Source organism: Erpetoichthys calabaricus, chromosome 5 (genome assembly GCF_900747795.2).
Source record: "Erpetoichthys calabaricus chromosome 5, fErpCal1.3, whole genome shotgun sequence".
NCBI lineage: Eukaryota > Metazoa > Chordata > Cladistia > Polypteriformes > Polypteridae > Erpetoichthys > Erpetoichthys calabaricus.
This window is the reverse complement of record NC_041398.2, coordinates 227,315,580-227,338,985: the sequence shown is the minus strand read 5'-3', so window position 1 is coordinate 227,338,985 and position 23,406 is coordinate 227,315,580. Positions and strand designations below refer to the sequence as shown.

Below are 23,406 nucleotides of genomic sequence, written 5' to 3'. Positions count from 1 at the left end.
AGCTTTCAGTTTCAGTGGTTAACGATTTTTCAATAACCGTGACAGTTACAGGAATGTTATTACAGGGACAAGAACTGCTTCCTCTTTCAATGTGTCTTGAAATGTATATTGACCTCTGAAAACACAACACTTCAGTGCAAAAACAACAGAGATACATCTTGATGTTCTTAACGAGCCATGGTATTAAATAGAGGTAATGAAAATAAAACAAATACTGAATTCATTTTATGTATAAATAAAGTGATGAGGAGCATAATTTATGTAACATCCATCCATCCATTATTCAACCCGCTATATCCTAACTACAGGGTCACGGGGGGTCTGCTGGAGCCAATCCCAGCCAACACAGGGCGTAAGGCAGGAAAACCCCAGGCAGGGCACCAGCCCACCGCAGCTTTATGTAACATTAAATTTTGTAGTATGTACTGAAGTGGTTTTACCTTGCATCATGCTAAATAGTCTACCTTGGTTTTGAGAAGCAACAATATACCAAGAAAGCTTTTACTTAATTTTAGGTCTCGCACTGTGTTATAAAATGTAAAGCTCGATGTGTATATATGAACAGGATAAAGCTAAGGGAGAACAAATAGAGAATCCTCAAGTCTTAAGCGGCTCACATTGACTTGTCTTACTGTTTGGAACACATGCCCCATCTGGCCACTGAATCTTAAAGAGGGATCCTTCTTCAGAAGAGTTCTTTAATTCCATCTGAGATAAACACACAGATCTTTTGATCTCTTTTTGATGAAGTTTCCCCTTTTTTATATAGAGAGAAGGAATATAAACACTTTATCCTTTCCATTCCAGGGAAAGGTAGGGGTGGCCATTTGGGAATCATTACAGCATTTCACCAATAGTGGGAGGGTTCATTTCAGGAAAGGCATCTGGCCGTAACAATCATGCTGAAACCTCTATTAGAGAAGTCTAGTCAAAAAAAAAATAGTGGCCCTATATAAAAATGGGAATAGCTATGAAGGAATAAGAAGATAGGATACATATGCTTGAAATGAATGCATTAAAAAGTATTCAGTGAAAAGATGTTTCTTTTCTTTCTTCTGTGTCCCATCACAGGCTTTCAAGTCACAACTGTTCACACATCTATATAATAAAACACTAAGATCTGTGTATCCAGTCCCTGAGAGCAATCTGATTGGTCAGCTTGGCTTCAGTGTGTTTGGTCATTTTGGCTTTGGTGACACAACGAAAGAGAAAGTGCAAGTGTGAGACACATGAGGAGGAGTAATGGCACATGAAGCATGGTAAGAGAGTTGCTGCCTAAAGACAGCAAGTATAAAACCAGATAGGCGGTGAGAAAGCTGCCTCGAAAATAATGACAGAATCTGAGAAGCAGGCTTTAAGGAAACATGCTCAAGAGAGGAAGGGTCGGTGAAGAGACATTCACAGACACGCACAAATACAGAGGAAAGATGATAACGGTACACATAGGGCAAGAGATTTTTTTTACATTTTTCTATTTGTGGCTAGTATATAAAAAATAGTTGTAGAAACTTTGCATTTTGTTTACAGTTTCATATTTGTTTGTTCATTATCATCAACAGTTGGTCAGCATCTAAATGAAAATAAAGATGTGTGCAGCCTGTAAGAAAGTGCAACCTCTGGCAAATGAGGGCCATTCAGCTTGCAGCAAAATAACTTCTTTAGAAAGCAAAGATCAATGCAACTGGTAACGTCTCCAGTTTATAAATGTAGCGTCAGTTTGATGTAATTAGCAGTTATGAAGAATGAAGTGCTACTGCAGTCTAGGACTAATTTTTGCCATTATTTTCTAAGAAAATAATATTACCAATGTCCTGTGCTTTTTGTTTTTATTTATACACTTGAATACAAAGAGAACCTGAACCACACTTACAAAATACAGTATGGCACTGCTTGATAGTGGAAAATGTTTATTTATACCATATATCAGTAACAGATATGGGTGTTATATTTTAGAAAAAAAACAAGAGTTGCAGCTGGTAAACCAAAGGAAAAAATATAAACCTCTGACTTAAATAATCAATACTGAGATTATTTCAGTTTACCAGACACTTGAAAAAGTAGAAAGTTAAATTTTCTACGATTTTATTGTGCAATCCATAATTAACTCTGTCAAGATATAGATTATCTAAAGTGAGAAGTACAGATTGAACATAAAAAAAGATTCTGCAAAAAAACTAACTAAATAAATAAAATCAATTCAGCTCCCTCAGTTATATGCATAAAAGAAAAGCCACAGCATGATGTAATTACATTTTCTGAGAAATTTCCAAACAACACATTTGTATTATTTCCAAAAGCTGTGTTCATCGTGACACTTTTTTTTTATTCTAGAGGTGCAATAAATCGTGGGTGTCTTATGTGGTGCCATTTATTGAACAGGAAATATCAGAACAAAACAATTAAGTATACACATCAGAGAATCTCTGGAGGGGGTTTGCTCATAATTCTTGACTTCCTGTAAACTGACTAATTCACTAACTCATTTTACCCCACTGACCGCTTCAATGCCATTGCATAACTATTAAAAGTGACCTCATCTGAAAGTTAATAAAAGAGAAAAAAAAAAAAATCATATACCACCCGTTGAATATAAAGAGCTATTTCCTCAAGCCTGCAGCTTGTAAATTAGGTTTTTTTTATTTATAGAGACCCTGCCGCAAAGAGAAAGCAGGAAAAAAAAAAAGGAAAAAGCAGCCTAAAGAGAGAAATAAAAAGGATTCTTGGAAAAAAAAATGAAAAGCGTGAACAATCCCTAATTGCAGACCTTCTTAAAATGGTTGTATACTGTATCTGGTGTACAGAAGCAAGTGCATGCAGGACAACAGAGGTCTGTATTCTTTGGATATTGGCATAATTCATGCTTTTTGTGATTAGGAGAAAGGAGCCAATGGATAATTTGGTAATAAAAATGATTTTAAGGAGTGATTAATAAGGCAATACAAAAAAATTCATAATTTTAATGACATCACTCTAAACACCAGATCCAATTGATTCATTATATTGAAATGAACAGGGATTGAAAAGTTATGTTGAGCTGTTCTTGTCAAAACTGTTTTTATATTTTATTCACATCACCTCCCTAGCTCCTTTTTCCAAAATGCTGTGTACAGACCTCATGCTTGTCCCCTGTTGCCTACTAAACAGTATTACTTACAGAACAAATGGGGAGTGTAAAGCCCACTGAATAAAGAACAGTGGAAGTAATGGTACTTTGGTGGTACGGGTACTTGATGCTGTCATCGTTACAGAAAAAGCCTCTTTGATACGGTTTTATTTTGGCCAGGTTAAGAACTGCAAGTGGCAAACCAGCTGTGAAAGGAAAGGGTAAATAAATAAAAACACAACCATTAACTTTGAATGTACACTAGACCATAAATAGCATATAAAATACTACACATCACAAGACATGGCAAAAGCTGAAAAACAAAATGTTATTTTCTTTTTCAAATGCACACATATACAGTTTACTAACAAACCTTCTTACATGACACAACATTTACGCAGATGTGAGTAATTCAATTCATATCAGCTTCCAACTGGGGCCTAGAGGAAATGAAAAATTTAGATTTCAGGGCCATGTCAGCCTGGCTCTCCAAGTCAGTAGAGTGAAAATTAAAATGAACAATGTGCTATACGGCATATTAGAGCTTTCAATGCACTGTACAGCATATTGTCCGTGGTGTTGCTCTTAAAAACTTTCTTAATTATTAATTATACACACGGGCCTGTCTCAAAGGCATGAAAATAAAACAGTGTTTCTCTGATTCTGACACTGGAGTCCCACTGTATCTGCAGGTATAATACACAGTATATGTCTGGAGACAGCCATTAGTGAATCTGGCTTAAATGCAGGGTGGGAACAATTAGAAGGTTCACTGATGTGACATTTCTAAACCAATCCAGTGCTGCATGAAGGCAGAGCTCAAAGTAAGGGCGGTGATTTAAACATCAAAGAGCCATAGTGCTCTTGTTAACTTTGTCCAACTGACCGCAAATTTGTGGTTACAGTGGATAAACCTTCCATGGCTGAAGAGTCTCCTAAAAATAAACCCGGTTAAAAATAAATGAGTGTCATGTGTTAAAAATAAACAATCTGTTGTACGGGGAAAAACCATTCTGTGAAACAAGGTTATACATTGTCATACAAAGACGTCACTGTGCTAGTGGTAAAGGTGAACGATGCATTGCTGCTGGCTGGATGTGGTTTCTGTAGCTCATCATTACGATACAGTAAGAGCCAATTTCCGGTTCAAAGAATTGCCATCTTATGTTAGTGAAAAATTAATTGTAAAATACGTATTTGAACTAAACGGTGTTGTCACATCCAGTGATCCAGTTGATAATGAGGAGTTCACAGAAGATACAGATTTCTGTACAGTACACCCAAAATGTTCCTGATGACACTGACATGACTGCAGTAGAACCACATATGAGGATGCACAGCATCTACCTTCTGACTGCATGTCTAAAATAACTACTAATGTACTGTATGTTAAAATGGCTATACCAGCATATAGTTGCAGCATTCTAAGACGCAATACCTATGCAATATTCTCTAAACACTACAATATTTGCTGTTGTTATGCCAAGTAGTGATGCAATAGTCAAAATGACAGTAAGATATTTAAGTAAAACATCAAGCTTCAGTTACTGAGTTCCTGAGTGGATAACAGCAATTTTATTTTTATTTTTTCTCAGCGTCAGGTCATTTGCTCTCTCTCAGTCCTTTAATGATCATGTTACATATCTGTCTAATAGAGGGGTTAAAATGGGACATTGCACCCTGGAACATTTTAAGTGCATGGACTGTAGGAAACGGAGGATGAGTTTCTAGGAAGAAACCCTGTGGGTGAAGCCTTTTCAGTGGTGAATTTCACTTCTATGCACTACAAATGTTTTAACAAGTTCTCCCCAAACTAGGACTGTGCAATGTATTAAAAGTCGCATTGTCATTTCAAAACATTGCCGATGTTCATTACCATCACCTGTGCGTTGGTCGGGTACTGGAGTGGAAATTGTACACTACAAATTTGCTGCTCTACTTATGTACTGTGGAAAATTCGGGATGCATTATATAAAAAAAAAGAAAATCATACTTCATTCTGTTTGATAGCGGCTTGGATATAGCACATATTTTTCCTTTTCTTATCATGCATGCAAATGACATGCTGCAAAAAAAGCATAACGTTGCTCGCAAGTTGCATTACCCTAGGGATCAGTGACTTAAGAGTATGAGCTGGCATTTCACAATGCAAATGGCCAATTTCAATGCCAGCTAAAGGGAACTCTCGAAAAGGAGAAAAATGCCAATGTGGGATAAGCACTCCAACTTATGTGACAACAGCGAGCAGTCATTTTAAGGATAGTGAGTGACCTAAAAAAGTAATGTAAAGAGCAAGAAACCATGGACATTTGAAGCCTGTGAGCACCACTGCAGCGCTATAAATATAACTGCACTCTTTCTATTCAAACTCTGTGAGAGATGCACTGATTGGACTACCTCTTCTCAGCCACAGGGTACTCCTGCTGCTTGATGAGTAGTATAGTTCCTTTGTTAGTAAACACTTTAAAATATACTGAACACCATTCTTTCTGTCTCACTAGCATGAATTTAACTGGTTGCTTAACGGCAGTGTTTTGTTATTATTTTTACAAAAGGAAACAAATTCAATTTCACTGAAATTGCTGGCTCATTTATAATGGTATATTAAAAGTAACCCACGTCTGGGTGGTCCCCCAGGTTCTGCAGCCTATGTACCAAGCCCTGTTACATATGCCTACAAACAAAATTTAATGACTCATCAAGCAAGAGAAACGTCAACTTGAAGTCAGCATTACTTGCCGTGCTGTGCCGCGGACTAGCCATTTACAGTGTCCAATCAGACCAGGAGTCCGTGTAAGGGTTGGCCAATCCCCTGTCTCTATATTAGTGTTCATCTACTCTGCTCCTCCATCCACTCTAACAAACAAAAAACGGGCCATGATGCATAGCACAGGAATGTAACCCGACTCCTGCTGCAAATAAGACTGCTTAACAGTTTTCTTGGGAGGCATGCAAGATTAAAAAAAAAAATGTGATAGCTACAGTTTGGCGCTTTGAGGAAATTTCTGCAAATGTATGAAGTCAATCGTCAATTTTTGTTCACATTGATGACGTGATCAGCCAATTGGCGATGAACGATATCATAGACCATTGCTTCAGCCCTACCCCAGACATGTATTCCCACCTTGAGAATGACATATGGATGGCAAGAACAGTATCTGCTGGTTTTTAATCTGACCAATCTCCTAATACCAAATACTATATGAAATTATAAAAATAAATTAGATCTGATTGCAGTCTCAATGCAATCAAGTGGAAAGGTAGCTGTTTCCAGTTTAGAAGAAAAAAGGGGGTTGGGGGTGACGACATATTTTCATACACAACTACCATCAGTCACATGGTTCCCAACATGCTGTGCAGATTTGGGTTAGGCTTCTGTTACAAGAATTTTTCAGAAGATTTAGTGGCATATGAGGTGACAGACTCATTGTGAAGTTTTGTGATATAGGAGGGTTATTAAAAAAACAAATGTATCATTCCTATTAAAAATAAGGTTATTTAGTGTCCAAGAGCTCATTTGCACAGAAAATGAGGAGACAGAATTAATAAATGCTGTCTACTCCTGCGTTCTTGAGTGAAAATAGTCTCATAAATTTGCAGGTATGTTTTAGCCTAACAGTACAACTTTGCATGCTTTAACTAATACAGAGAACCATTAAAACAACACTTGGGATTTTAAAATATTAGATTTCCTTTAAAAACACAACAAACTCAGTTAGGTTTGTTAGAAAATGAGTAGAAAATATTGAGACTTAATGTGATACCTTTGCAGGTCTTCATGCAGTGGTATATTAGAGCACTGACCTGCCTACCCACACGTCCTCTTTTTCTGACATAGAGATGCTTTTTTTAGTGTGGTTTTATACTGTTTGCAGTTGGGGCACTACAGCTGAGCAAACAGTCTGATAGGTCTAACTGGGGTTGTGTGTATAGCTTAGTGGATCTTGAAAGTGGAATCCTCATCAAATCTACTTTCAATTCTCTCCTGAGTCCTCCTGCTTCTCTTAAAAAATACCCTGATGGCTTAAGTTCTTATTCACTTAGTACTCTGACACTAACCAGAAACAGTTCAGGATGCCTCAGATGTTGTTGATTACTTCCACAAAAATAACAATGTTCATCAGAAATGCCTAAAATATTTGTTATTTAAGTCAAGTGAAACTGCAGCATTGCAGTCGTAGATGATTCTGATACAAAAATCACCATTATATTTGACATATTTTCTGATACATTAAGTCATGAAATACCTGCCATCATTATTTATAACTACTCTCTTCTTTATTTTACCTATTGATTTATTTTATCATTTATCATAGCACTTCTTATGCTTTTTCCTACTGCTGACCCCGTTCCCTTTTGTGTGATTGTGGTTTTTCATGCCCGATGCTCTCTATATTGCCACTTTCGAATGGAAACACAACTCAGGAGAGGGGTGTGTAGTGCAAGGAGATTAAACTGTGAACTGAAAGCATTCCAGTCCATCAATTTCATGCAAAGCATTTGAGATATCCACACCCTCCTATTAATATGTACTGTAATCCCGTGTGACATTTTAATTCATGTGAAGATGAGAAGAAGCAATTTAAAATTTATAAGCGACATCAGTTGAAAGTCAACTGTTCTGTAATCAGGAACTGTAAAGAATGAACCACAGTTCTTTATCACACACAACTAAAATGTCTCTTGTGAATTCAATAAGACCCTACTTACAAAATAACAACACACAATCACTGTCCCTGATGTTTACCCTACTGGTTTTTATCTAATTTCATTTTCAAATTACCAAACTATCAGATCTAGAGGTTGCTTATTTTATATTGCACTTTCAACTTATTAACATCTTTTCTATCTAAGATTTCTTCCTTTGTTGTCGCTTCTCACCTGACTGGAATGACAGGGTGCACTGGCACACCCTCAGAGATCACACTCATATTATTAACTTTATGCTGCTGAGGCAATATCCACTATGATTATTAAATACTAAACTTAACCAGCACTAAAAGCGCCATTATGTTGAAAACTTTCTGAAGATGAGCTTTCCCAAATTTAGTGTCTTAGGTTTAGGCTACAGCCACGCACTCTACAAGTACTCCTCCCATTTCATCTATACCAGTCAGATATACTGTCTCGCTTCCCAGTATCACAACTATAAGCACACATGTAATGCATGCTTTATTCAGTAATAAAATTCTATGTCACTGCTACAGCCAAAGCAATATAAAGTTGTTATCATTTCTCTAAATACAGTAAAACAAACATGCGCCACTGCAGACCCAAGCCCTGCTGTTCAGGAAGCATGGGCGTAACCAGACTTTAGCAAGCTTTCAAATCCAGTTTTGAAAAGGAAATGGTCCTAATCGGATCATTGTGCTCCAGCGGAAAAAGAATTGTTAAATCTGCACCTAGTAAATTGTTCAGATGTGATGCACATTTCAGATAAGCTAGGAAAATAGGCACTACCAGACTTTCAGATAAATTTATACACAATCATGTATCAAAGTTATTCCTTTTTTTATTAAATTGTTTTATTTTTACTATTTTATTTTAGCTTTAGTTTAATTAATATTCTGAGGGCAAAGTTTTGTTTTTTTTGTAACTTCAAACAACTTAAATACTCAGTTCTGTGATATTAAAAGTGCAGTGGTATGATACCATAACTTCCATAGTTGTTTCTGTGTCTCTCATTATCCATATACTTAATGACAAACCAATAGAGCATGCAGTAAAAATCCAAGCAAAGAGGTGATCAGATGTAAAGGCATGCAGCAAAATTAAATCATTGTGGTAACAGTAGTACTCAGGCATCCACTCTTTTTCTGACATACCTGTACAAATCAGTGTTTAACAGAGTGAGGACTCATCTTAGACTGAGAGTCAAGTCCATTCAAGGCTGCATACTCAGTCAAAATAAGTTCAATTCATAGCCAGGAGGAGACCTACAATGCTCATTGGCATACTACATTGTAGATTTGCATTTTCGTTAGCCAAAATTATGTGTAAATAATAACAGCGGCTATAATTGAACTAGCCAGCTGATTTACACTTCACAAATAACATTAGTATGGGTTGGGTGATACTGAAGCTTCCATGAATTGCACCACCAATTGTGCCATTATTGGTAGAGATTACACATTCTCATTCAAAATCATCAACTCCCTTTTTAATGTTCATTGCATAAACATTTGACAGTTTACAGCATATTCAGACAGCCATACTAAATACTAGGCCTATATTAATTATCTATTATTCCTCAGATTGATAATTTCAGCTGGCATCCTGTTTAAATATTGAATCATCTTCAAAACTCAGCTACTGACCCATAAAGTTGTTATCTTCGGTGCCTCAGTCTACTTAACTATGCTGCTCACAACATATAAGCCTGTTAGACAATGGAGTCATCTGTTCTAAAACACAGTTAAACATTTTTTGGACATATGGACCCAGCTCTCTTCCTACATGTTTGAATGGCATTCTCTTTATCAATGTTCAAATCCAGACTAAAAACCAATTTGTTTTCTTTAACTTTTCATTGGCAACCATTCATTTCTAAGCATCAGCTGTCATTTCTATTGAGAATGATAAACAGTTGTGAACTTGTTGTGCTCTGGACTAAGCTGGAGTTCTAAACACATACTGTTCTAACCAAAAAACTATCAGGTTAATTCAGTGTCTCCTGAAAAAAGATGGATTTATGAGCAAGTATGAAAGAAAGGAAATAATTAACTAAGTGCATACAATTACAAGGTTGATTCCAAGTCTACAGGGGAAGAGTTATGAGGAAAGATTAAAAGAGCTGAGCTTTTTCAGTTTAAGCAAAAGAAGATTACGAGGAGACATGATTTAAGTGTTTCAAATTATAAAGGGAATTAGTCCAGTGGATCCAGACTGTTACTTTAAAATGAGTTCAACAAGATCACAGGGACACAGTTGGAAACTAATAGGTAAATTTTACACAAATGTTAGCAAGTTTGTCTTCACAAAAAGAACAATAGACACTTGGAATAAGCTACCAAGTGGTGTGTTAGTCAGTGGGACTTCAGGGACTTTCAAAACTAGACTTGATGTCATTTTAGTGGAGAGAACTGGCAAGCTTCTTTTGGTTTGAATGGCCTGTTCTTGTCTAGACTGTTCCAATGTTCTAATATCTCTCAAAAACATAAATAGCTTCAAAAATAAAACCCAGAAAAAAAGATGTAGACACATATTAAAACAAAGTGCATAAATACAGTATGTTCCATGGATTTTTTATGTAAGTCAGTTGAAACTTCACTGTCAAGTTACAACATCAGCACTGTGCATGACAAGTGATGCAATCAGAAAATTGATGCACTTTCTGTCTGCTTTGATGGTATAAAAAATAATATGAAAAATTAAGAGACATTCACAGTGTGATCCTACGGATACTTCTATTATGATGTTTATGATGGTTTAGAAAGGTACAGCCAGGCAGGCTGCGCAATTAGAAATTCTGCGTTCTATAAAGAGTCGTTCAACAATTAAAGGACAGTTATTGTTGGGTTTCATTAATGTTAATCATTTCAAACTACTTTGTTTCCTGTGTGTTTAAACAAATGTGTATTTATGTGTACTAATTCTGTTTTTAGTAATTTGCTAAATTTATACTTTCTTTTTAGCATTCTACCTGAGAATTTGCTCTAAACAAAAATAATCTGAATTTAACTGAAAGCAATTAAAGAACAAAAGCGGAGTGTTTGCCAGATTTTATTTTACATAGAAAGTGCATAATCATCACACAGTGTTTAAGAAAAGTGCAAAACATTATGGTGTCACACTTTAGCCATGGAAGTATGTGCATATGTCAGTAATCTAATATTTTCCCAAATCTGCAATGGAAAAATTATGCAGCATAAGTTAGATACTTCTTAATATTGCATGAATTGTATCACTCAAAAACATTTGTGCAAGTTGTGTTTTGGTTATCACAGTAATTTGCACGAAGTAGGACGGCGGAGTACATATCAGAAATAGAATTCAAGTATAAATCTTAATAGCCCTGTTGGTTACACGGTTGATTGAATATTTCTCAATTTCATGTGGAGCCTCTTGCAGTGATGATGATTTTGCAGAGTGATTCAGCTAGAGGGTGACACACAGACAACAAGCTAAGGTACGTGACTGAAGACCACGAGATGGACACAAGGGATGACTCGCTGCTTTGATACTAAGCTTTGCTCATTTTAGCAGAAGGTATGAATACATTTTTCATCAGTATTTCTGATGCACCTTTATGTGAAATGTCAATGAAAATGTGGAGAAGAACATTTTGAAAGTTGTGGTGTTTACTTTGCACATTTTTTAAGACTCTCCCACTTTCTCTTTGAACAGACTCAATGAAGAAATGCCCATCAAATATTCATGGCCACGACCAAATTGTTGAAGGGGATTCCTAAACTGCCTCTGCCATTCCTTGGCCATGCAACTAAATACATGCAAGGAATGTCACTTGGCAAAATCCCCATTACCAGTAAAATTACAGTTACACCAAGGACTGAAAAACACACTAGAATGAAGGCTTTATTTTACTTTAAATAAAATGTGCCAGAGCAACATTCATTGAAATGCTGATCATAACTACAATATGTCAGATATGCTTTTCTGACTCGGCTTAGCAGCCCTGTAAAAGTTTGTATTTACAATTGCCTCCATTAGGATTCTGAATTACACATATTGTTAAAATGAGATGATCCTTAAATAAAAAACATGTACACTCGGCCCTAACAGCAGGTGCAGAAGATGTCAGCCATGCAAGCAGCCAAGCAAACAAGCATGCAGGGCACCACAGTAATTCGGTAACATAACCAAAATATATGCTTTAAAATGACTTTATACTGCAAATCAAGAATTTTTTTTAAATTAATATTTTAACACCATCCATGTTCAGAATGTACAGAATTAGAAACTGTCCTGGCAACAGTCCTGCTCACGCTGGCTAGCTGTTCCCTTAAGGCACGTTGTTTGTACTTTGCCACACTCCAAATCCTGCAGCGCTAACATCTCCTGGTTACATGAATCATACAGAATAGTTGGTTTCAGGTGAGCCACTAGGAAAAAAATGTAGTTAGAAAATCAACAACGAAGCAAATGTTAACATGAAATAGCTGTAAATGTGGCTATAATCCAGGAGAATGTCCAAAGCAAGCAGATGACCAAAATACGGATAGGGAGGGAAAATAAAATTAAAGGCTCACAATCCTAAAACACAACAAGAACAAGGGAAGAAACACAAAACAATAAATATTTAAAATATATTTTACAAAGGCAAGGAGGCAAAATGCTAGAGCACAGCCCAATGGTTGCGCCCACTCTTTAGTTCCCCACCCCTCTAAATGCGTGGAAGCTACACAATTAGTGCAAACAAGCAGCAAAACCAGAAAGGTGAGTACAGTGGTAAGCTGAAAATGATGGTAAAGTCCAGGATCAAAACTGATAGCAGCATCCAATGAAGAGGATAACAATATTAGATATTAGTAAATAATATTAGTGAACAATATTAAATGTTTTACAGGAATAAACAAAAAATATTTTTTAATAATAAAACATGACACTTTGTACTTTGGCAAGCTTTACTAATTAAAGTCATCTTTACAAGTATCTATCATTTTTGCCACATATGCTAACTTTGTGTCACCGAGAAATATTGCTATGAAAGTGGTGACCATGAAAATCATTTCAATAAACATGAACCTTAATTAAAAAGTGTAATTCAGTCTTTAGAAGCAAGTCATGTACTCATTAACAAAATCACTTATTTAATTCAGTTATAAACCTGGGGCAGGACACCAATCCATTGCAGAGCACACTTCTACATGTACTCTGAATAACACATGCTGACTCGTTCATAAAGCCATACTGACTTAAGCAGCATATGACAAAGACATATGGTTGAATATTATTGCATTTAATGCGTAGCTGTCAAATATTAATTTCTAATGACGACTTGGAACAAATTTTGCAATTATCTGGAACATTATTCATGGTCCAAAACATTCCTTTACACATACTTCATAAAAAGCTGATACTGTTTTGTTGCAACAGCTGTGCATCTAAGTGAAAGTCACTAGCAATGGATTAACAAGCAAGCATGAGAGCGAAATAAGTCTTGCATATTTCGATGTTATAACATTATAACACAGTTCTAGACTATGTGGTTTTTAAACAAAATGGACATCACGGCTATGTTCACATTACAAGCATCATTGCTCAGTTCTGATTTTTTGCTCAGATTGGCTTTGCCTATCTTGACGGTTAACCTCCATAAGTACAAGTGACCCTATCTAACTGTAATGTGAACATATCTATCCTCCGAAATGGCACGCATGCACACATTGAAATGCTTGTACATGAGTCATCTGAGACGCCAAACAACAAAAAAAAGTCATACCAGAGAGACGACTCATGATATTAAAACCAACAAAATGGACACTCTAGTAGCTAGCGTATGCATCAAATTTCACTCTAGAAAAAGGCCAACCGTTTGTCAGCTCTACATGATTACGTTGAGAAGGTATCCAAAAATGTCAGATGGCTAGCTTTTGCTGTTTTCACAACTATTGCTGGCACTGCTGAAACAAGAGATGTGTAGGTATGAGAAAGGAGCCAGCAATGGTGAGACCATGATTGTCATAGCTGTAGCTCTCCTCCATTGATGTTTTGCCACACTGTCTGTGTTGGCGGATGATGGCAATGCTCAACCCATGCATATAGGCCAAAAAAAACAAAAAAAAAACACATGAATTCCAATCTCACCATTCTCATTCATTGGATATGTATCTGATCTAGAACCATATATAAAAGTGACTCAAATCTGATTTGAAAAAAATCGGAGTTCTCTGTCCACATTTGCCTGAAAACATCAGATTTGTGTCACATTAAGGCAAAAAAAAAATTGAGCCACTTCAACCTAGTAAAATGAATGTAGCCTAATTTACTTAATATCAAAAGAATCAAGTATCAAGAATGCAAACCTGCATGAAATGCTAGCTCATCACATGCCTGTTTCTCTTCCAAGTTTTTCTCACTCATCTATGTCCACACCAAAATGGCAAGAGGCATAACATCCTAAAAACAAATTGTTTTTTTAAATATATGCATAATCTGTTTACTTATTTTTGGAGTTTTCAATCAGCAATTAAAGATGTATATTTACAGTATACTCATTCGACCTGTTATTCACACTTAGCATCCCTACAAACAAATTAAGTAATTTCACGATCATCTCTAATCCTATCCTTGGTGGGTTCCTTCCTTACGTCCAGTGTTACTAGAGCAGACAGGCCACACAACAGTACCGTGGATTAAGCAGGATTTGGAAATCAATGGATACTATTTCTTTTGTTGATGTTACGAACACAATCCCACAAAGATGAATGTATAGTCTTTTTTCAAATTGGGGCTCTTGAGAACTTGAATGCATGATCTTAATAAGAGCTCAGATTTATGGAAGTTGTTAAATTATGTGTTTTTTTCCCAGCCTTGGCTAATATTTGCACCAGTTGCACTTCCTGGTTTAAACCATTGTTGAGGCATTTAGAAAACAACCTCATATCCCCAGGCTCTTCTCATGCAGCATTGTCCCACTTCCTCAATTCAAGGTTTACCTTCTATGCTATGCATTTTACTCAACTTGTCATTGTTTCTCTCAAAATGTCCTTTGCAGCTGCTCAGTGCATCACTCTGCCTCAATGTACAATTGAAACATTAAAAATCTGCTCATTTTGGAAACACCCATGTACTGTATGTGTTTCACTGTGTTTGCTTGTGCAGGACTACCTACATGAGCATGTGAAGTTAAGGATATTATTTAAACCTTATTGAAACCATGTTCACCTTATAATGAGGGGTCTTTGAAAAATGATCTACTGAAATCAAGGCCTGGAAATGTTACAATTTCTCACGAGAGAAATAAACTGATAATTCATAGCATCACTTTAGCAAGTAATGTATCACTTCCTTTTGTAGTGAATGTAACTTCAGTCAGTCAGTCATTTTCTAACCAGCTGTAACCCAGACAGGGTCGCAAGGTCTGCTGGAGCCTATCCCAGCTAACACAGGGCGCAAGGCAGGGAACAAACCCTCGACAGGGTACCAGTCCTTTGCAGGGCATAAAACACACATACATACCTGCAAAACAAGCACACACTAGGGCCAATTTAAGGCTATTAGTTCACTTAACATGCAGGTCTTTGGACTATGCGAGGAAACCCACACACAAATGGGGAGAACATGCAAACACGATGTAGGGAGGACCCAGGACACAAACCCTGGTCTCCTTACTGCGAAGCAGCAGAATTACCACTGCACAACCATGCCACCCCTTGGCCTAACCAATTTTCAAACATGAAAATTAAAATGGAACATAAATTATACTGGGTTTAGATTCCAAACCTGAAAAGTATTAGAAGGACCACACCAAGTAAACTCATATAACAGGAATAATTTAAAGGGCAATGTGGCTTCATGGGGGAAGGCAATAGTTTCTAATTATGAAGTCAAAATATACGGCATAACAGAATATTTGAAAGGCATATTCTAGAAATAAAGATGTAGTAGGTTGACTGACAGACTCTGAGTGCATTTAGAGGTCATCGAGGAAAGGATAACATATACATGTTACATCATATGGTGGTGAACTCGAATATGTGCCCTCATTTAATGTTTTAGGAGGACAATGTGTCATGTGAGGTAAAACTGCGAATTGCAGAATCTACCTAACAAAACTATTCAGTAAAAAAAAAAAATAAATCTGAAAGCAACTGGAGTATATATTTACATTATAAGAAGTACAGAAAAAAGTACATTCTCTCAAAATCTCAAAGATATAACTTATAAAGAAAAAAAAAACAGAGTGAACTCAAAAGTACAAAAAAACTGTCTGAAGAAAATTGTTATGAAGAGTTATGAAGTAATGAAAAACATAACAGCACATAAACTTGGCCAAAAATGAAAATATCTGCAGAATTTACCAGACTACACTGGCTTTTAACAAAACTGATAAATCTGTATCCAAGGTTGTGCTATGGAGTCATGGGCACCTGTCGTGAACAGCATTTAAAACAGAGAACTGCATTCAAGTCAAATGTCTTTTTTCTTTCTTTTTATATGAAAAACAAGTGCAGCAAAAATAAAACTGTATGCAGCTAACCAAAAAATATTCCCATAGGAATGAAAATTCAAAAAAAGGATCTCCTTAACATTTTTTACTTTCTATTCAGCAACAATGAGATCAGAAATAAATAAGTTGGAGATGTTTTCTTTTGTCTCATGCTCGTCAGATATTTCTCCTGAGAAAAAAAATATCCTGTTATTCTCACGCGTGTCTCCTCTTGAGTTTCAGCAGAGACCTCATCAAAGTCACACAAGGGGCTCTGATTTTCCAAGTTGTGTCTTAACATTCTTTTTTTTGCAATTTGAAAGTATTTGCCATGTTTACTCAGTAATATATGGTGAAGTGTATGGACACTGTTTGTGGCAATAAAACACTTTACTGTGATTACAAAACTGTAGTCCTTACTTCCAAATAATACCATTAGTTGCTCCAGTTAGATCATACTCGTTCTAGAAGAAAAGGCAGGCAGTGAGGCCTAATGGTTAAGAGTTTGGACTTCCAACCCTGAGGTTCTGTGTTTAAATCCTGCTACTGACACTGTGTGACAACAAGAAAGTCACTCTGTCTGCCTGTGCTGCTCCAAATGAAAAAAGAAACAAAAAAACAAAAGAAATGGAAATGATTGTATCTCATATGTTGTAGGTCACCTTGGATAAAGGCATACTTCCAATTAACAAGTACAAAAATATGAAGTCTAGAAAGAGATCTCAGAAAATATAATATGATTTTCAACCGAATTCTCAATTTTGACTCCTTTGACCTCAGCTGTATCTTACGTCTCCTTTCTGTCTAAAGCAATTTCTCCCCAGGAATTTTAGGAGAAACATCTGTGAAAGTACTGATTCTTAAATGAAACACAAACGAGAATCTCTTAAGCATTCTGAACATGTTTAAATACTGTGCTACTTCTTGAGAATCTGTTCTCATGTAAAAGGCTCAAAGAATGAATTAAATTTGACCATTTTGAAAGTTTCAACAGTTAAATCAAGAATCTCACGAAGAATATGAATAACAGTTCTAGCCTCAGGAGGTTTAGAAATTATATTTATTAGCAAGCGCCTGATAACTGGACCAGATCAAAACACCTACACTTGAAAAGCATTGCGGACTCATGAACAAACTAAAGAGTAAGGGTCAGATGTGATGCTAACTGTGAGACAGGAAGAAGCAAAGTAAAATACTGAGATAATAAAAGATACTTGTATTGCCCAAGATAAACATAAGACCCTGCAAATTTTGCACTCCTGCTGCTTGGCTACTGTATACTGTATTTACAGTTCTACTCGTAAAGTGCATTGTAAAACTGCAAAGAAGGCTGGTGCTGTCACTCTTAGAAGTGAAGCCTAGTCTCTCACAAAAGTAAATAGTATGAATGTGCTTTAGCCGTCCTTAGATGCCAATGAATACTCCTGTAAAAGTAAACAGCCTCAGCCTTAACAGCTGTCTTTTCTTTCAGCTGGGTGTAGGCCAAGAAGCGACTTTTCTGCATGTCAGCCTGTAGATTCAGAGCTCACTTACATTGTTAAAAATATGTAGGCATTGGTTGGGCCTACTAACACAGAATAGTAACTCTGCTTCTCTCTCAGCTACTGTCTGAACTGCGACCCGATCTCTCTTTCTCTCTTTCTGGGGGTCCATTATCACAAAATGAAAAACCCCTTTCCTTTAAAAGGAGCTAAAAAATGTCAATTATTTCCTTTGTTCTCAGGGAAAACCAGCTACACAGCAACAGTAATCACTAAGAACTGACAACAGAATTTTGACAGGTTTAAAGAAAAACTATTTCTGAACACACACATATACATATATATATATATATATATATGTGTATAATATATATATATATATATATATATATATATATATATATATATATATAGTTGCATATGTATATATAGTTTATGAGCACATGCTACACAAAAGGAAACAAGGGTGTTTCATACTATGAAAGGATTGCTTTTATAATGAAATAGAATCACCTTCCTGTATATATCACCTACCCTGCAATCAGACCATTTCAAATGAACATATCGCATACATTTTGTGGTCAAATTTCTCTGAAAAACAGCAGCTAACTGAACCTTCAGTGCTACTATTTTTGCCTTTTAGTGCAACATCTTTACAATTATGCTACATTTTTAACATACATTATTTTAAGAACATGCTGTCATTATCCAATAATATCACATTTTACGTTGCAGCCCACAGAATAAAAATGAAGACTTTGATTCCTAACACTCATCTTTATACAAAAAGTAACGCAAACTCCTACATCCTCTCAGTTTTACTGTGCACATACGAGGGTTGTCTGGGTTCCGCGCGGAATCACTCGAAATAAGTAGCCAAGGATTTTTTTTTTTATATTTTTCTCATGTACTTCGATCCTTTTTAAACTTTTTCCAAGTATTCACCGCCAACATCAATGCACTTTTGGGCTCTTCTGACCCACTCCGCAAAACACTCGCGAAAGGCTGTCTTTGGGAGGTTGTCCAGCTGTTCTTTGACAGCTGCAATCAGTTCCTCTCGAGTTTCGAAGTTGTGGCCTCGCAGGGGTTCTGTCACCTTCAGGAAAAGCCAAAAGTCACATGGTGCAAGATTAGGCGAGTAGGGTGGCGGGTTCAAAACGTTGACACCACTGTCTTCAATGAAATGCTTTGTCGCATTAGCCGTGTGGGCTGGCGCATTGTCATGATGCAAAAAGTGCCTTCGCAAGTTCTTGGACCGGCCTCTAGCCATCGCAGAAAAAACATCAGGCAGGCACTGAGTGGTGTACCACTCAGAGGTCACAGTTTTCCTCTCCATCAGAGGAATTGACGCGACAATGCCATCGATGTTGAAAAAGATGACAAACATGGTGCATTCCACCGAACGGATTAAACCATCAGAAAAGTCGTAAAAAATCATCACTCGAAAGTCACGCACACACGGAGTCGGGAGCTTCGTCGCTAGCACCGGCTGCGCACTCTCAGTTCATTTGCTTCTCATGTTCATTCTGAAGGAAGAGAGGGAGCAAAACATCTGAACAAAAACATGCAACCACTTGAATAATCCCTCTACACAGCAGAACAGGTTTCGACAGGTTGACACTCGACAAACGATAAAATTCCGCGCGGAACCCAGACAACCCTCGTAGGATTTGTGGATAGTGTCACAATCATAAACATTTAGTCACAATGCAATGATTTTAGTTATCCATTTATTACCCCATCCTTTCAGATACCAAGATGGTTTAGGGACCAATGCAGTTATCATGCTCATGAGCATTGTTGGACAGAGGCACGAATACACATGTTGTTAATGTTCCATGTATACCTGAGTGTGTGTCATTACAGCAGTTAAGCTCACTATAAAAAGGAGGCACAGACATGGATAAGAGGCCAGCCTTTTTGATCAGAATGGGACAGCTAGGAATCATTTACTTGAAGTTATGTTTTTCTCTTGCAAACCTTGACTTCGTTTAGTTAATATTTTTTGGTTATCCTGCTTTGTCTTTTATTACACTTTGTTTCACAATTAATTTCTTTTTCTTTTATCATTCTAAGATTTATTATTTGCTCCTTAGGAAATTAAATTATTCGAGTTAGATACTCACATCTGTCTTTCTAAGGACAGCTGATGTAGTAAACCTCTGACGTTTTCTCAATAGTCATTTTAAAGGATGGTAATAGGGTCCATTAGAGCTTTTTACAAAACATTTCCTTTTCTTGTCACTTTTTCTCCTTAAAATCTTAGTGACACAGTGATGTGTCTTGATTAATACCTTCTGGCCGAGTTCCATTGTGTGTGTATGTGAGCACGTATTAATGTGTGTGTGTAACAGAATGTCCTATATCTGGCAACATTTACAAAATAATAATACTACTTGACATAATGAAAGCCAAATCCACCATACCTCATCAACAACCTGCACACAATGGGTCCACAAGTATGAACTTTATGTGTTATACATACAGTATCCCAGTGGTAGTAGTACCAAAATGTGTGTGTGAAATTTATATTTTTGAACAATTGCTTCAATACAAGGTAACTCTATTTTTTTATTTAGTTGTGTAATATTTTAATTAATGTATAAAATGCCATTCCTATAGTATGCAAGAAAATGTACAACTATTAACAGTACGAGACCAGATTTGGGCTGTCTGTAACTTTATAAGGAAGCTTACTGTATGTGAACAGATCCATCCTTCGTCTAACCCCCAATAATCCAGAGAGGCTTCCACTGCTATAAGCCTGAGACAGAGAGACAATTTAGCAACTCCTTTATCACCAAATGCATCAACAGTCTGTGCTACAGAACCAAAATGATGAAGTAACAATGTCCAACTTGTTTTTCAATAAATGTGCTATGTATTTTGGACTACACTGCACACTACCAAAAATTGTTTGTACATTGTTGCAGTCCATAGTATTGAAGCGCCTAATTTTTCTTTTGTCAAATACCTCATAATGGTTGGATTGGCTCATACATAGGATTCTTTTTTTTTTTTCTTTCTAACTAGTCCCATTAAGTTCCTTTGAGGGCTTTCGATTCACTTTACAGCAGAAAACATTACAATTTTGTTAGCGGCATGTTACAGTTTCTTGAGAATGTTATAGAGCTAAAACAGCTGGGCAAAAAAATACCAAACAAGAAACTTAAGCCTGTTATGACATGACGTTGTGCTGATTAGTTTTTGAGCCAAATTGTGCAAAGAGAAAGAGGCACTCTGGAGGGATCTTCAAATAATGTAAATCTGCAATTAATTATGAATTCTCATCAATTGCTATGGCAATGATCTATTTTATGATCAGAAAGATCAGCACCAGAGCGGTAAATAATTACTGAAATTTTATAGAATAGTTCAAGTAACTCAGTTCCAAGGCCGCACTGATGCTCACATCCAAATTATTAAATTGAAGATATGCTACTGTCATCACAGACCTGAGCGGTCAGCCTGTATCAACTGCTTTTTGGATGAGCTAGGAACTTCAAAGTTATCACAGCATGAATGAAGAGGTTTAGAAGAATCTGATGGCTACCTAGGTCTAGAACATCGGAGAATGCAGGAAACTGTGGACACATACAGAGGGAATATTAAATGTTCCCCTACTCATTTAGTAGCTCTGCAATTGCCACCAATTGTTGCACCTGTCACAGAGGCAGCTCGTCCAAAGATGGACGTAATACGGAGCCAAGGATAGAAGTACGGTGGAAAGGACTCAGCACTGGCTTGTCCCCATGAATGTGGAATATTAGATCACTTTTAAATAAGTTAAATGAACTTTAACATGTTATGGCGAGTCATGGACTATTACTGTGTAATATGTTTATTGCAGAGAACAAGCTTAAACATATTTGAGATGGTACTGTATTTATTGCAGGACAGTTTTAATCTTATATGATCAGACAGAGTGGTAAAAGCAGGAGAGGACCTGGAGACCTATGAAGAACAGAGCACATTACAATTCAAGTGTGATCCAGACTTTGAAAAACTGACTGAATTTGCCTGTGTTACGGCCTAGGAGCAGTTGCATCATTATGCCGAGTTTATTTTAAACTCAGAAACAGTATGATGAGTAATTCTGAACCAATGTTTAACGGCATGTTCCTTTTTTAGACACAAAAAGCTGGACCTGCTTTATTGAAATGTTAACACCTTCAAATGAAAATCTGGACAGGTCTGACCATCTTACTGCCACTTATAGCCCTGTTACTGATTGCAGCAGTTCTCCAGTATCCAAGCCAGAAGTTCTTATGTGTGTTTAGGGTTGTGTGTTGTTGTTTGTTTTAATATTTGTCTTTCTCGAGAAATTCTAATTCTAATAAAGTATATCTATCTATCTAAATATTTGTGTTTGCTATATCATTCTAGCGGAAACTAAGCCATAAATTTAGAATATTATACTTTAGCACATAAAAGCATTATAATGGTGCTTGGTGGCCTGTCTGATTTCTATTTTAGATGCATCTACAATACACTAAATTAATAATATAAAGCAGATCATTCTTCACATAAATATTAGAACCATCCATCCATTTATCCATCCATTTTGTGCTCTACCTGGGGAATCCAGAGTCTCAAGTGCTTGACAGTAAATAGAAAGAAACATTCTTTAAAAGCCCATTTTTTTAAAAAGTATCTGGGTGGGATATTGAGATAATTTAGGTATTAGCTAGCCATGATGGACAGAATTAGCTAATCACGTTTGTCAAACATCTTCTGCTTCTTGCATTTCTAAAAGACTAAGCATAAATGTCAGATGACAAGTTTTCAAATGCTTTTTCTAGTACCAGTTTAAAACAAATAAAAAAATTTTAAAAAGTATTTTCCATTTATAAATTGAGTTATTTATTCAGGTTGTTTGACGAGACTGAGATAACTCACTGTTTTCTCCAGACTGCCATACACCTCCCTGTAGAGGACTACGCAACATGGGGCTTTTTGAAAATATTTTTTCTCTCAGCTGTTCAAAACATTAACCAAGGAATGTGCTGCTTTAAGAGAGTCTTTCCATGCTGAATGAGCCTGATTGGTTATGCAGAGACTCAGCCACATGAAAACCTAAAAAAACAAACAATAGTAGTGCATTTGCTTCACTGCACGGGATTATTGTTGATTCTAAAAATCTATAAGAAGCTTCCAAAGTGCTCATCTTCAGAGTATCTAATTTGTTTGTAAAAACTATCAGCCTAAGACATCATGAGGCTACTATGAGTAAAGCCTGAAAATTCATAAAAGTCAACCACCTGCTTTCCTTTCCTGAATGATTCTTAAAAACCAGAAGGTACTCCAAACATTCACCTCGACCCCAAGATAACATCGCTCATTAAATTATTATTATTAATCCTCTTCATTCCGAAAAGTACATAAGGCGTTGATGATATGCCTCCATCTGGTGCTGTCTTGAGCTATGTGTTCTGCTTCAACCCATGTTAGTTCAATCTCCTTCAGCTCATTTATGACAGTTCATCACCAGGTTGTTTTAGGCCAGTCTTGTTTCCGCTTCCCAGGTGGTGTCCATCTCAGAGCAACCTTAGGTATACAGTTCTGGTCCATTCTGAGAACATGACCAAGCCACCTTAAGCGTCTGCACTTGATCTCCAGCACCACACTCTGGCTCTTACTCTTCTTGTAAAGGTCTTCATTAGAGATCTTCTGGCCAGAAGATATGACAGATCTTCCTGAGACATCCATTG

At 36.6% G+C, this 23,406-nt stretch overlaps 1 protein-coding gene across 5 annotated transcripts in view; it reads right to left on the bottom strand.

Annotated features, from left to right (window-relative positions):
* plpp1a (phospholipid phosphatase 1a) overlaps positions 1-23,406 on the bottom strand; it is a 195,066-nt gene that overhangs the window by 132,897 nt on the left and 38,763 nt on the right. For 2 of the 5 annotated variants that reach the window (XM_028802612.2, XM_028802614.2), the window contains exon 2: positions 3,155-3,309. The exons of 2 other annotated variants lie outside the window; for them this stretch is intronic. In XM_028802612.2, coding sequence (XP_028658445.1) covers positions 3,155-3,309 — 155 coding nt within the window. Of the gene's footprint in view, positions 1-3,154; positions 3,310-23,406 lie in introns of those variants that run through there. One more of the 5 variants, XM_051928040.1, reaches the window with a different exon arrangement.